The following is a 14456-nucleotide window of genomic DNA, read 5'->3' as shown; positions in this document are numbered from 1 at the left end:
AGGACAACGACATTGCAGAAAATTAATAGAAAAGAAAAATATCAACTTTTATAAAAAAAGCAGTGATTTAAGTTGATTTGTTTTTGCAGCCCTGTGAGGGAGAATCAAAGAAAAAACGAACATTGATTGATAAGGGAAATGTAAGTAGCAGTAGCCATCAATTTCAAGATATGAAATTATTGACCGAAATGTACAGGATTGTTGACAGAAATAACAGATCTCTATCTTTTTTTTTAGTCTTTACATTAATTTGTTATGTGACACACCACGAAAATAATATATTTTGATTTTTCAGAATTTTGACTAAAACTTCCGTTTTTTTTTACTTAAATCGTTATGTATATGAGGCTTAATAATTAAAATCATTTATATTATTATATTTACTTATTTTAAATATAGGTATATTTTATGTATGTCAGATAAATGTGTTAATTAATATAGCAATTTAAAAACGCATTTAAATATCATTAGAATATTTCCAGGATTGTTCGTTGAGTGCATCAACATGAAAGCAATTAAGGATATCGTAAATTGACACGTGTGAGCCTTATATATGCGTAGTTAGTCCAGTCAAATCAGATTTTAAAAGTCATATTTGTCACTCTGTGTTTTTCTTTCAAACAAAAAAGGCCACGGTATAAATAGCAAAAATACAGATACGCTACTAAAGCAACTAAGTCAAATTGACTTAGTTGCCGTGACACTCGGTCTTGAATGAGGGCCGCGAGACGGCCGTGACGCACGAGCCATGCCCGACGAGCTAGCGAGAGGAAAAGTGATAGCGGCAGTATTGCCAGATCTACCCCATTCAGGGTAGATCTACCCCTTTGTAATGCAATTTAACCCCGCTATCTCGTGATAATCTATCCCGATAAAAAATAAGCTTGTGGCAACACTGGGTAACAATCTGTGCCGTACGCGGCTAAGAAAATCAAAATCACTGTAATAAACTTGATACTGTACCAACCGTGAGTGCTAGGAAGTAAATTTGTAGCTTCTGAATAACGATCTAGGCTTCTGAATAGCGATCTAGACTTACGAATAGCCTCTGAATAACCATCTAGCTCATTTGCCAGCTCAGATTTAGAATTTAGAGTTAGTAACCCGCATTTTCTTTGGAGGATACTGTCATATATAATATTTCAAACCAACAATCAACGAGAATATTCGTATAATTTAATAAAATTACTGTAAATCACTATAAATAATAAATTATTTATAATTGAACTGTAATTTCTGTATAATTAATCAGGTAAATGAAGGAGAAAAACAATTGTGATTGATTAACATTTTGTCAAAAACATTCTGAGAATTCGAATAATGAATTGAGTAATGACATGACATCTGTCTAAAAAAGTCAGCAATTTAGAGTGACAATTTGGTTATGTAAAATTTAGAGTGGCAATTTTGATTATGCAAAAAAATACATATTGCATGAGTTTGCCTAACGATTAACAATAATTTAAAAATAAATCCCCAAAATGAATAATGAACAAAACATTTAAACAAAAACAGACCACAGACCACACAAAACAAATTGTTGGTTAGTAGCAGTTAGTAATAATCATAGATATAGATGTAGTAGTATTTTGGTTTAATGGCCACAGCTGTCAGGCTATCAGACCGAATGATGAAATTATCGTTTTTTAATAAAAATTAAAAAAAACATTGTAAAATTATAAAGCTAGAATAGTATACGATTTTATATTAACTCTATTTTTTTTAAGTCTATATATATATATAGCATTTTTAAAAAATACACACACCTGAAAAGTCTAGGAAAATTACAATTTTATACAGCCATCGTCAGTATTTTTATTATTTGCATTTCTGATATAACAAACTAATAGTTTACAGGACGTATTGGAAATAAAAATGCGAAATTTACCGAATTTTTCAAATTTACCATGATTTTTATTGAACTCAAAAAATACACACATTTTTTTTAATTCTAAACTGTGAATTAAAAAAAAAGATAAAACCATTTTTACTTAATAAAGGGTATGGCCTCCTCTACTGTTCATTACAGCCATACATCGTCTCTCCATGTTCCTGATCAGGTTGTCGATCTCTTCTTGAGGTACAGCCTGCCACGGTGCATTCACGGCCCGAACCAGATCCCTACGAGTTTCACGAGGCATACCCATTCTCAAAATTCTTCTTTGGACAGCGCCCCATACGTGCTCGGGGGGGGGTTGAGGTCAGGAGATTGTGCCGGCCAGGATAAGATGTTTAATTGATGAGCATTGGTAAACTCACTTACCACTCTGGCTGTATGAGGCCGTGCATTCTCACGCATGAGAATGAAGTTTCTCCCAAATTCATTGGCATATGGTAACACGACAGGCTCAAGAATTAAATCACGATATGTGATTCCTGTTAGAAACCTTTAAAAAAAACGAGATCGGTTTTTCAGCCTAACTAGACTCCTCCCCAGACCATAACTGTTCCACCTTGATAAGGGTGCACTTCCTGAACATGATCCAACCGAATAAGATTTCCCGGTTCTCTCCATACCCTAAGCTTTCTCGAATCCGGATGAATTCCAAAGCGTGACTCATCCGTGAAGAGAACATTGGCCCATTGTTCATTCGACCACTGAACATGATCTTGAGCCCACAAATATCATACCTCTCTTAATCTATTGCGAACAGTGTCAGGACTAACGGTTACATTATGTGTTTCCTGGAGAATTAAACTAAGCTCTGGTGCTGTAAGAGTCGGTCGGCGTCGAGCATTTAATTGTAAAAAATGATTTTGCTGAGGGGTAGTAATGCGATGTCGCCCTGTGTGCCTTTCAGCAACATCAACACTTTCACGGTACCGTGCACTTAATCGCGATATTACACTTTGTGTTGTATTTAATGCTCTAGCTACGTCGATTTAGCGCATTCCAGCTTCGAGCATACCCATGGCCCTTAGCATTTCGTCTCTGTTAAGATGTCTACGCTCCATAATGTCGTTTAATACTAAACAGAGTTATTTGAATGAATTCTGGCCGGTTATCATAAAAACATAGCTAGTACAGGTTAAATTCGAACAATTGATGCTAGGTGCTTTATATACATTTGACAAAAAATGCACAAACACTTCTACAAATATCCCAAATTTAGAAATAACTAGTATGACTACTTCGTTTCAATCGAAGTAGAAAGAATCTCGGCCTACAAATATGTGGTTGTTTATTCAAAACATTTATTTTTAACTTTAATAAAATGATATCCCTAGATTTTTCCGGTGTGTGTATATATCTTTCAAATCCTTCAATTTAATAGCAGTTAGTTAGAAATTTCACTTCAAATATGCACACATAGAGGGCACACAATTTTTTTTAAAGTTCGTTATAGAATAACAAAGTGTGTGATAAAAAACATCCTTTCTAATTCGACTGGACTACAAATTTTTAACATTAACTTTATTAGCACCGGCATAGCAACATGCATTACGCGCTAATTTTACTGCATTCGACACGTGTCGAGTTTGCGTTAAAAGTCCCAGCTCGTGTCGTCTAGTTCCGTAAGTTTTTTTGCGGATTACGTATGCTTGGCCGACCACTATATTCTGTTCGCTTTTAATGCATAGTTAACATGCATACCATCGTTAAAAGTTAAAATACGGGTAGTAAAAATTAACCCATCAATTTTTCAGTTATTTTAGTGTGTGAGTAACACATACTTATATTCTGAGTTTTATTACATTTTTTAAGAATTTTAACTTGTAATGTTTTAAAATTGGATATTAAATTGATATAGATTGAATTAAAAATAATAGGAGACTGAATTACTGTCTGTTCCACTGAGACCTTTTCAGATCTATTGTGGTTCTGTTCTGATCTCTAAGCTATATTCCTCAGTCCTCTAGTTTTTAAAGAGTCTAATAACTAGGAGTCACAACCATCTATACTTACTTACTTACTGCCGTTACTCGTTGACGAGTATTTGACACGCATCGGGCGTTTTCGTAGTTATTAGAAATGCTAATAATTGCCTGGAATTTGATATCTATAGGAAAAATACGACCACACGCAGATATATTCCTAATGAATCACATCATAATGTTGAACATAAAATGGCTAGTTTAAATTTCTTAGTTCATAGATTACTTAGTTTCCCACTTTCCAACGAAAGATATGAAATAGAAAGAGATTACATTAGGAATGTAGCTGAGTGTAATGGATATTCTCCTTCACTAGTTGATAAATTAATTAGAAAACGTAGGTATAGGTTAATGATTTCTGAAAATTCGACTTTTCAAGTGGAGAAAGACACGTCTAAATATTTTTCGATGCCGTTTGATAGAGAGTTATCCCGTGGTCTAAAAGGAATTTTGAAGAATGTAAATTATAAACTTGTGTATAGTGCTAATAATAAATTACAACAATTATTAGGTAATCCAAAGGATAAAACACCTCCACTGGAAAGGTCGGGTATTTATGAAATTTCTTGTAAAGATTGTAATCAGAAATATGTTGGGCAAACTAGAAAATCAATATTAACTAGATTTAAAGAACATTTAGCTCAGATAAGATATGGTAAACCGGATAAATCTTGCGTTGCCGAACATATTGTTCATAAAGAACATTGTATAGATCTTAATAATTTAAAATTAATTAAACAAGTCTCAAATTACAGGCAATTAGATGCATATGAAAGCATCAGAATTAATAAATGTAAAGATAGTATGAACAGAGACAACGGTCCAATTCCTTAAAGTTCTTTGTTCCTACTACTCTAGTGGCGGAAATCTAACTGTTACGCTCAGTGGGCTCTGACTCGGTTGGCTAGATTTTGCCACGCCCACTCGGTGCCCACTGGGCGAGTATATAAACGCTCAACTTGTAGATTGTACTGTTTATAATCATCTACTGATGATGCTAACATGGTTAGCGAAACGCGCGTCCAATGTAAAAATAAAAGTGTTTTGGTGTATTGTGGTGATTTAGTGTTTTTATTTTGTTTAAGATGTCTCTGTTGCAACGTCTTTAACGCGTTCATGTGCCGGCTGCGGCGGTACGGCATCGGCACCCAGGTTTTGCTTCCGTATAACATGGTGGGGATTATTATTGCTCGGTATACTGCAAGTTTCCTTTTTGTACTTAAATCATGATTGTAGTCACCCTGTCTTTTAATTTCCAGAATGCTCTTGAGGCGCTGCCAATTCTGTGCTGAATTTCAGAGCTAATATTGGTCTTTTCCAAAATCAAACTGCCGAGATAATTGAAAACAGACAGTTCTTCGTCAATGCTTATCATTGCCTGATATAAAAACCGCCCATTTACCAGGTAATCGCACAGATATAAAATGTATTCTGCTGATGCTCTGCTTTGACAATCTTTGTGTCCTTGCTTCTCAGGTCTGCCCTAAAATTTGACGAATGTTCCACTATGAACTTTTTGGTCTCTCACTGCCCTGCTAAATATCTCCACAATTCACAGTTTCTGCACTACTTGTATAGTGCTGTATATATAATTAGTATAGTATACTAAGGGATGGCAAAGGTTAGTCTTGGGTCGAGATTTCCGTATGTAAGAAGAGTACAATGCGTTTATAATGTACTGAACAAAGAGAGGACAGTAAACACGTTGCCAAACGTATGAAATAAACAGAGAAACTCTGTGCACATCGCTAAGAGACGTGGAAAGGGATATAGCAGATTTGTCGCAGTTGACCGCACAGTGCTTCGTCCCATGGACAAAAATCAAAAAATAAGTTAAAATTTACTAATATCTGAATATATAATTTTATACTTATAGCAATGTTCAACCATCCTGTATATTATTTTTCATAAACAGCGTTTTTGTTACCAAATATTTTCACTAAAAATAAATTTTGCGATCATTATCTCATCAGTGAAAAGAATAACATTCATAGTAGTTCTGTATATTATGGAGTTAAACGGGTACGTACTTAATTGAAAGCCACTATGGATATTGTTAAACAAGGTATGTACTTTAAATTTATTTCTAAACAAGTTCGTGATTGTTTAGTTCTTATTTATTTTTTAAGATGATTCTTAAATGGGTATAAAAATTTTACGTTTTCAAACTTCAAAAAGGCATTTAAAAAAAACATATCAAAACATATCGTATTTATTGAATATTTTTGTTCCCATATTCATACACTTTTAATTTTTGTATAGTTCACCTGCGTCTGCTTGCGACGAACTTTATTTTATAATACTTTTCAGATGGAGTAAAATTGATAAGCAATGCCGATCTGGCTATACTTGGCTTGATCATAAGGATAAGAACTCAAAATTATTTGTATTTCAAAAAATATGTTCTTATTAGATATTGATGAACCTTCCAGTCAAATGAGACACCACTTGTGCCTGAAAAAGTCCACTATGTTGGAGCGAAACGTCGCATAAAAAAAATGTCCATCTTTCAATTTATTATAAAATGTTATACCCAAGAAAAGGAAAAAATAATATATGGAGAAGGTATATTAAAGATGTAACTATTAACATCCGAACCCCTCATACCGACAAAATGAACAGTAACAACGCGAAAAAGTAACATATTAGAAAATGATGTACAGAAATATCTTATATGTGAGGATACTTCATCTACCTGTGATTTGGATACTATAAATTTGGAAGATTCTGTCAGCAGTGATTCTCCTGAATCAGAGTAGTTACGATCTATGTATTTTGTTGTCCTAAAGTAAATTTATAGTATCTTAAGTTTTTTTTTAATTAAATATAACATTAATGTTTCTTTTTCATTAAAGAAAAACATTTTTATCTTATATTAGGCTTATATTGTAGAAATCATGTTCTAATGTTATTTCATTTCTTTTTTATCACAGGAATTTATTTAATACTTACACGGTTTTCATACTATAACTTATTATTTGCTTAGACGGAACACAGCTCCAACATTATTATTATTTATAAGATTTTTTTTTCATAAACGTGGGACTAAGAACATCATCATTTAGTACAATGAGAGTACTCATCATTTGTGTCAAATAAACCTAGTTTGAATAAATTGCTTATAATAAAAGAGAAGTTTTGGATTTTTGTCCTCTAGAGCCATATGTTCGAAGCACTGTGGGTCGACCCAATCAATACCTCTGTCAGTACTTAAAGTTCTAGGGGAAGGTGTACGTCATGCGTTCAGCTTCACGATTTAATTACGTCTCGTGATACTTAATTTGTTTATATTAACGAGTCGTAATTTTCCCTATAGCTTGAATTTTTTTAAGTGCAAGCTAAAAACACTTGCATTTTTGGTAAAAATAAGTGGAATTGAGTGGGTGTTCGATAGTGGTCGCGCTATTAGAACTCTGAATTCAAAAATCGATATCTCGAAATCTATTTGTAGTTTTTTCAAGAACTTCCATTTAATTCCAACAGTGAGACACTCCTCGGCAACTTCAATTTAGGTGGTTTCTAGAAAGCTTGAAAAGCTTGATGAAAACTTTTGTTAAACTAAGAAATTTTGTATGAATTATTAATATTGCACAGTAATATGATATTCGTAATCATCTGCTAATGTATTCTCCTCATCCTTCTTAGAACAACTAAATTATTGTCGGTCTATCTTCAATCATCTGCTTAGTTATTCTAAATCCCACTCCCTTCGCATAGCCGCGCATACCATTACAGACTAGATAGATTTCTGCCCGAGCTAAGCTACCATTAGCCCGTCAATTTGTGAGGAATTAAACCATTGTTTAAAACTACACCTCAATTACACAAACGTGCATATTACGCGAGTTTAATGTTGCATAATTAAACAATAAAAAGAGAATTGAGGCTCTAGAATAGTAATCAAATGAAATAAAATACCGTAAGTTGGTAAAAAGTAAAATATAGTTCAGCAACAAGGTAACGCTTGGATTATATTTACTCTTTGAATAAAAAGATTTTTTTGAATAAGAAGATATTTACTCTTTGAATAAAAAGGAGCATATCAAAAATCTTAGATCGACGGAGACAGGACTCTAAAATGTGCGACTAACTAATAATTCTAATAAAAACAGGTAAGTTATAATAAATATTTATTAACACAAACATCTGATACGCTACTGAAGCAGGTAAGTCAAATTGACGTATCTAAATTCTTTGTTCTTTGACATCTAATCCAATCTAATCTTTGACAAGTAGTAAATAAAAGAAAAAATGCAAGACAAAATATATAATTAGTTAATTTTTGAGTGAATTTCATAAATGATCGGTTTACTACACATATGTACCTATATTATACATACCGGGTGTTGCATCGTCGGACGGGACATAGGAAATCCCATGTAAATTTTAATGGGGTCAAGTATTGGCTTCCCTAATTATTTTAGAGAATAATTCTATTTAGGTTTATTGAAGAGCACTAAAACCCACATTCAAAAGAATAACTTTAGATATTTTTGATTAGCTCGTTTACGAGTTATCGCCGATTTCTTTTTAAATATTTCTCCTTTCTTATGGCCCTGTATTTACTTATGAGCACCAGTCAAGGTAAAAGATAACTGTCAAATGAAGGAAAATAAATTTCTTGCAGTTTTTAGGTATATAATAAAATTATATAAGAGTTTCTTGCCTTGAACTGCTAATATAGAAATTAATTCCACGCTGTGTTCGACATAATGTGGATCAACCTGCTCTCACTACCGGTTTCGGGGCCCTACCCCATCAGCTCACCTGATGATGGGGTAGGGCCCCGAAACCGGTAGTGAGAGCAGCCCCAAGTATTTCTTTGTGACTTTTTTTACTTTTTTGAAAACCTATATACGTTCCTCCCAACAATAAAAGAACATAATATATATCATATAACATATTTTTTATCATCTAATTTTTACAAAACAAAAGGTCTCGGGTTCTCCTACTACTAAGAGAGAATCACAACACTGATACTATGATCTAATTTTATGATTACGAAATGAGTCGTAAAAATTACATAAAGCCTATGAGGTCAATGAATTTATTCCTCGATAAACGTGTGGGTGATTAAATTAATAAACTCTATGACAAAAGATCACTCATACAAGTAGACACTTTACTACAATAGTTCAACGATCTAAGAGTGGGCATATATATGTGAATTTTATGGCTGTACTGCATAAAAGAATTCTATTCAATGTCAATGCGTTGTGCATATGCGGGTAGTGTGACCTATATTTCGTCTATCGAACGACAGGCCTCAGTACTGCAGGCAGTAGGCTTTTTTATTTTACGCTCAAGCGTGTCAAAGGTTCATTGTTGACACCCATATTAGATAAGTACATTCATTTGTTAAACGAGGCATTCCAAAATTGTTTCATTGTTGTGAAAAAATAGATAATTTAGTCTTTGTTCGTTTATTAATATAATACCGTGTGGTGCATCGGAACATGGGACATAGGAAACAATTCCATGTAAATTTTGAAATGTCAAATAAACTACTCAAAACAATAATAAAATTATTGTCGCATATTTTCTAAAAAAAATATTAATTTGAAAAACAAGACACTTTGTATTCCCTGACAATATATTTGGTCCAATTTATCAGTTCTGCATCATATACGAAATTCAGATTGTGTGTGACACAATGAAGAGTCAACGTGCAACGTGAACGACAAGAAAAATGGCAATTAAAAAAAATTCTAAAGTAAAGTCTTAATTACTAATTCTTTACTAATTCTAAGATTCTTTGAGTGTTTTTAAGGTAAAAAGTTCATATAAACATGTGTCCGGAAATGTAAAATTTTAAAGATACAGGGTGTCAAGGTGTTTTCTAATAGACCTTTTTTATTAATATCTCAAAGATCCGTTGGCCGATTTTGTTGAAATTTCGCCGCGTTGTGAACTTTGATAAGTTAGCACTAATTAAATGATAATTTTTATTTACAACAATATTCAAACGATAAAAACTTATCCCAATAAATATTTGGCACCGCCTTGGATTCATTTGTTTTTACGCCTGTTGGTGGTGGAAACCATGCAAGCTTTTTCTTTGTCCTAAGTTGTTAGTTAAAAAATAATAATCATATAAAAAATATAGGTCCTAATAGCCTCAATTTTATCCTTGTTTATATATTCTTATCAAAATGTATCAACAGATCCGATAAGACCCGAATTATTATATGTTTTGGAATTCAATGATTTAATTAATTATTCCCTTTAATGCATCGATTGTGCGCAATATCCTACGCGCCAAGAAAAAATATTGCATTAGTCTAAATTTATTATTTATGTTATTCCGCTCTTTCACGTATAATTTGCCCCTTGCTTCTCATACGGAAAGAGTTAGATTAAAATAGCCCAACTGTACCTATATAACAACCCATGCCTTGACGCATATTCTTTTTTATAATAATATCGGCTTTGCCAGACTAAACATCCATATCCATAAAATAGTTGGCCCCACTGATAAGACCTCATTTCGGCCCTCGAACGTCCTTGCTCTATTCGATGATCAACGCCGGCTAAACTATCGACTTACGTGTTGACAAGTTGATTAGGCAGGTTATTGAACTTGGGCCGTACCATATCGCCTCTAGATATTTTATTCTGTAAACTTTGCCTCTAGCATACCGTTTTTTCAAAGACGGGTCCCATATGAACGCGGCCAGAAGTATTTTCAATACTAAAAACAACAATGACTCGGATATTCCTTTCCATATTGAAGAAAAGAAAAAGATTGCCTACCGTCTATTGGGGATACAGTCGGAAAAGACCAAAGGATATTTTCCTACTGTGTCCTGGCTATCATTTCCAAGTCAACCGTTTTTGTTTTCGATCATACGGTATAATTTCTGTCAGGTTTGTGTCAAACAACCATTAAATAGATCAATGAACTTTTGGCAAAAGTGATTGTTACTATATTCCGTACAACTTAATTGAATATTTTAGCAGGGAGTATACAATAGTGTGATGATTTATTTAGAGAGGGTCAACAAACGTGAACGTATATATTAACCTTCGTGGTACCAAGAATTTTAACCAATTATATAGCAGATTTTTGGTGTGGCTATATTATTATGTCATTAAATATAACAATGGCCCTAAAATGTTACAATTATTATTTGAACAAAAGCCTGAAAATATAAAAATAATTTTACTTACAGTTTCAGGAGTACCTATAAACTGAAAAAAAAATAAAAAAAATTGTTTGCCTTTCCGTTATTTGTGACCCAGACAAAAGACCCTGGTAATAGATGTCATCCACAGAATCAAATCTCTCAAGTGGCAATGGATAGGACACCTGGCAATAAGGACGGACAACAGATGGACCACAAAAATTACAGCATGATACCCACTTAGACCATGACGGAATAACAACAGAAATGCTAAAGTACGGCGGAAAAGCTGTAGTTAATACTCTTTATATTCTCCTGAATAAAATCCTAATAGAAAAAATAACCCCAAACGACTGGAAGGAATCCATAACCATCATACTACATAAAAAAGGTGATAGAGCAGATCTAAAAAACTATCGTCCTATAACACTCTTTAACGTAATTTATCAGCTCTTCACGAAAATATTCACCGATAGACTAACAACAAAATTTGACGGATACCAAACAAAAGAACAAGCAGGCTTCAGAAAAGGATACAGTACAGTTGACCACTTATTAACTATGAAAATACTAATAGCACGAGCCAATGAATACAACATCCCACTATATATTGCATTTGTAGATTTTGAAAAGACTTTTGATAGTATTGAGTCAACATTAACAGCCAACGTATATAGCAAAACAACAACAACAATTAAAATCCATGAAGGAACAAAGCCAATTCGCATAGGAAGAGGTGTCAGACAGGGTGACACAATATCCCCTAAACTCTTTAACCAGGCATTAGAAGACGTTTTCAAAAATTTAGACTGGGAAGAAAAAGGTATCAAAATATGTGGACAATACTTGAATCACCTAAGATATGCGGATGATATCGCCTTAATAACAGAAAAGAAAGAAGAACTGGTAGAATGCATGCTGGAAGAACTGGATACAGCAGCTAGAAGAATATGTCTAAATATGAACTACACTATAACTAAAATCATAACAAACACAGATGAAAACATAACAACCAGAATAAACCGAGACAAAATAGAACAAGTTGAAGAGTATATATATCTGGGACAAATGATTAAACTGAAAAAAGTAAAATTAAACAGCTAAAATAATGATATGAAATGATAGATACATAGACCTACGAAGAATTAAGAGACCTAGAAAAAGACTAAATCTGAGATCGGACCATGATATTAGAAATGTAGCAGGGACAACTTGGGCCCACATAACCAATAATAGACAACAATAGGCCCAACTACAAAGAGAGTATCTAAATAATGGTTGAATAAGCTAAAAATGATGATTACGAAAGCATTGGAAAATAGCTTTATTGAAGGCCGAGTCTCCAAGTTATTAAACTTTTTGGAAAACGACCTCAGTAGATCTATAAAGTTACATAGTACAATAAAAGTTCATTCATATTTGTTTAGATATTTTCACTATAAAAATCAATAAAATGTGTAGACAAAAAAAACAATTTAATTGTGTAAAACAGTACTTAGTCAGTTGTTTAACTAATTGATCTTCCATTTAGAATTTGTGAAATGTCAATTGCAACAAGATATGATAAACGATCCGAATGTGCTTCTTGGAACGGCTTTCCCAATTGCAGTACGGCCGTACTTTGCCCCAAGTGCATTTTGCAAAATGAAATGCCAAACGTGAGATAGCCTTTGTTCGGTACGTAGTTTAGTCATACTGTCGAGGTCACAGTGGCTTTAGCCGATAATCGTTTTTTTTTCTATGGCGTTCTTACCTTTGTTTTATACCCCAACGAAAAAAATGGGTATGTAAATAAGTTCCTTTTAATTTGATTCAAATAGTACCATGTTTAGACTTTTTCTCTTTGTTTTATACAAAAAGAGCTATGTTTTCAGTTTTGAATATAATTTAAAACCTATTTCGTCGACCTGGATTGTCACTAAACTAATATTGACTTAAGTTATTTCAAATAAATGAGTATATAATGCACAGGGTCACTAAACGAGACTATCTAAAGTACTCGATTTATTGAAGCAGGTCAACGTGATGTCTATAATGATGGAGATAATATTTCGTATAAATATAGGGTAATTATAATAAACATTGTGTATATTAGGATTAGTTATATTTTTCATAGAATTTTTTATTTGTATTATTCATATTTAATACTTTTGTGTTCCTTGTTTAAGTATTTCTTATTAATTTTTTAGGTGAAATTCAAATAAATTTGACTAGATACTCACCATTTTGCGGAGAACATGAAAGACTCATGAGTACCAGTGCAGCACTGCATTCATCCATGGCTTTCGGATGTAGATTTTCATCTTGACTACTACTTGTCCTTCTTTTGCGAGATCTATAACAAAAAGAGACTGTTTTTAGCAATGTTTATATACCTCGCAATAGTTCAATTTTGATGGAGTCTGAGAGTCTTTTACCTCAAACAATAACAGCTTCTTAATTTGATATAATAAATCTTTATATTCTTTATCTATACTAATATATAAAATCCTTAAGTGACTGACATATTGATTAATCACGAGCCTGCTCAAATCACTCAACGTAAGAAGCTCAATTGTGGCATACAGGTTGATTCTAGGGTGTAGAGGTTCGATAAGAAGGGATTTTTCGAAATTCCAGTTCTAAGAAGGTGAAACCACCCCTCAAATATTACAATATTTTTTATTTAAAAAACGGTCAAGTTTCCGAAAAAACGCTTAAACACGTATATTTTATTTTGTTTTTTTACATATTTTAAGATGTTTTAAAAATGTATACAGGGTGTTTCGAAAAATCTGGTCATTGATTAATCACGATCCTGCTTAAAGCGCTTGACTTAAAAAGCTGATTTTTGGAAAACGGATTGACTGTGTAGAGGTTCCATAAGAAGGGATTTTTCGAAACTCGAATTCTAAGGGGGTGAAACTATCCCTCAAATATTAAAATATTTTTTATTTAAAAACCGGTGAGTTTTTCGGAAAAACTCTTAAACACGTATATTTTATTTTGTTGTTTTACATATTTTAAGATTTTTTATAAATTTATACAGAGTGTTTCATAAAGTATGACCATTGAGTAATCACGATTCTGCTTAAACTGCTTGACGTTTAAAGCTGATTTTTGGCAAACGGATTGACTGTGGGGTGTAGAGGTTCGATAAGGAGGGGTTTCTCGAATCTCAAATTCCATGCAGGTGAAAACGCCCCTCAAATATTACAATATTTGTTATTTAAAAAACGGTTAGTCTTTCGGGAAAACGCTTGGACAAGCATAATTTATTTCGTTTTTTTACATATTTTGAAATTTTTTAAAAAATCTTACAAGGTGTTCCAAAAAGTTGGGTAATTTCTTAACCACGATTCTGCTTAAACTGCTTGACGTAAAAAGCTTATTTTTGGCAAACGGATTTTCGAAAGTCAAATTCCAGCGAGATGAAACTACCCCTCAAATATTACTAAGTTATATAATAATATCGCC

General features: G+C 33.0%; 1 protein-coding gene across 1 annotated transcript in view; it reads right to left on the bottom strand.

Annotated features, from left to right (window-relative positions):
* Nucleotides 1-14456, bottom strand: part of LOC115890716 (zinc finger protein 395-like) — a 220376-nt gene that overhangs the window by 117478 nt on the left and 88442 nt on the right. Inside the window, exon 3 of the mRNA XM_030911020.1 lies at nt 13223-13335. Within this exon, the coding sequence (XP_030766880.1) occupies nt 13223-13335 (113 nt within the window). The remainder of the gene's footprint in view (nt 1-13222; nt 13336-14456) is intronic.

Source organism: Sitophilus oryzae, unplaced genomic scaffold (assembly GCF_002938485.1).
Source record: "Sitophilus oryzae breed Bouriz unplaced genomic scaffold, Soryzae_2.0 scaffold_908_pilon_pilon, whole genome shotgun sequence".
Taxonomy (NCBI): domain Eukaryota; kingdom Metazoa; phylum Arthropoda; class Insecta; order Coleoptera; family Curculionidae; genus Sitophilus; species Sitophilus oryzae.
The sequence above is the reverse complement of the archived record's forward strand: the minus strand, read 5'-3'. Positions and strand labels throughout refer to the sequence as shown.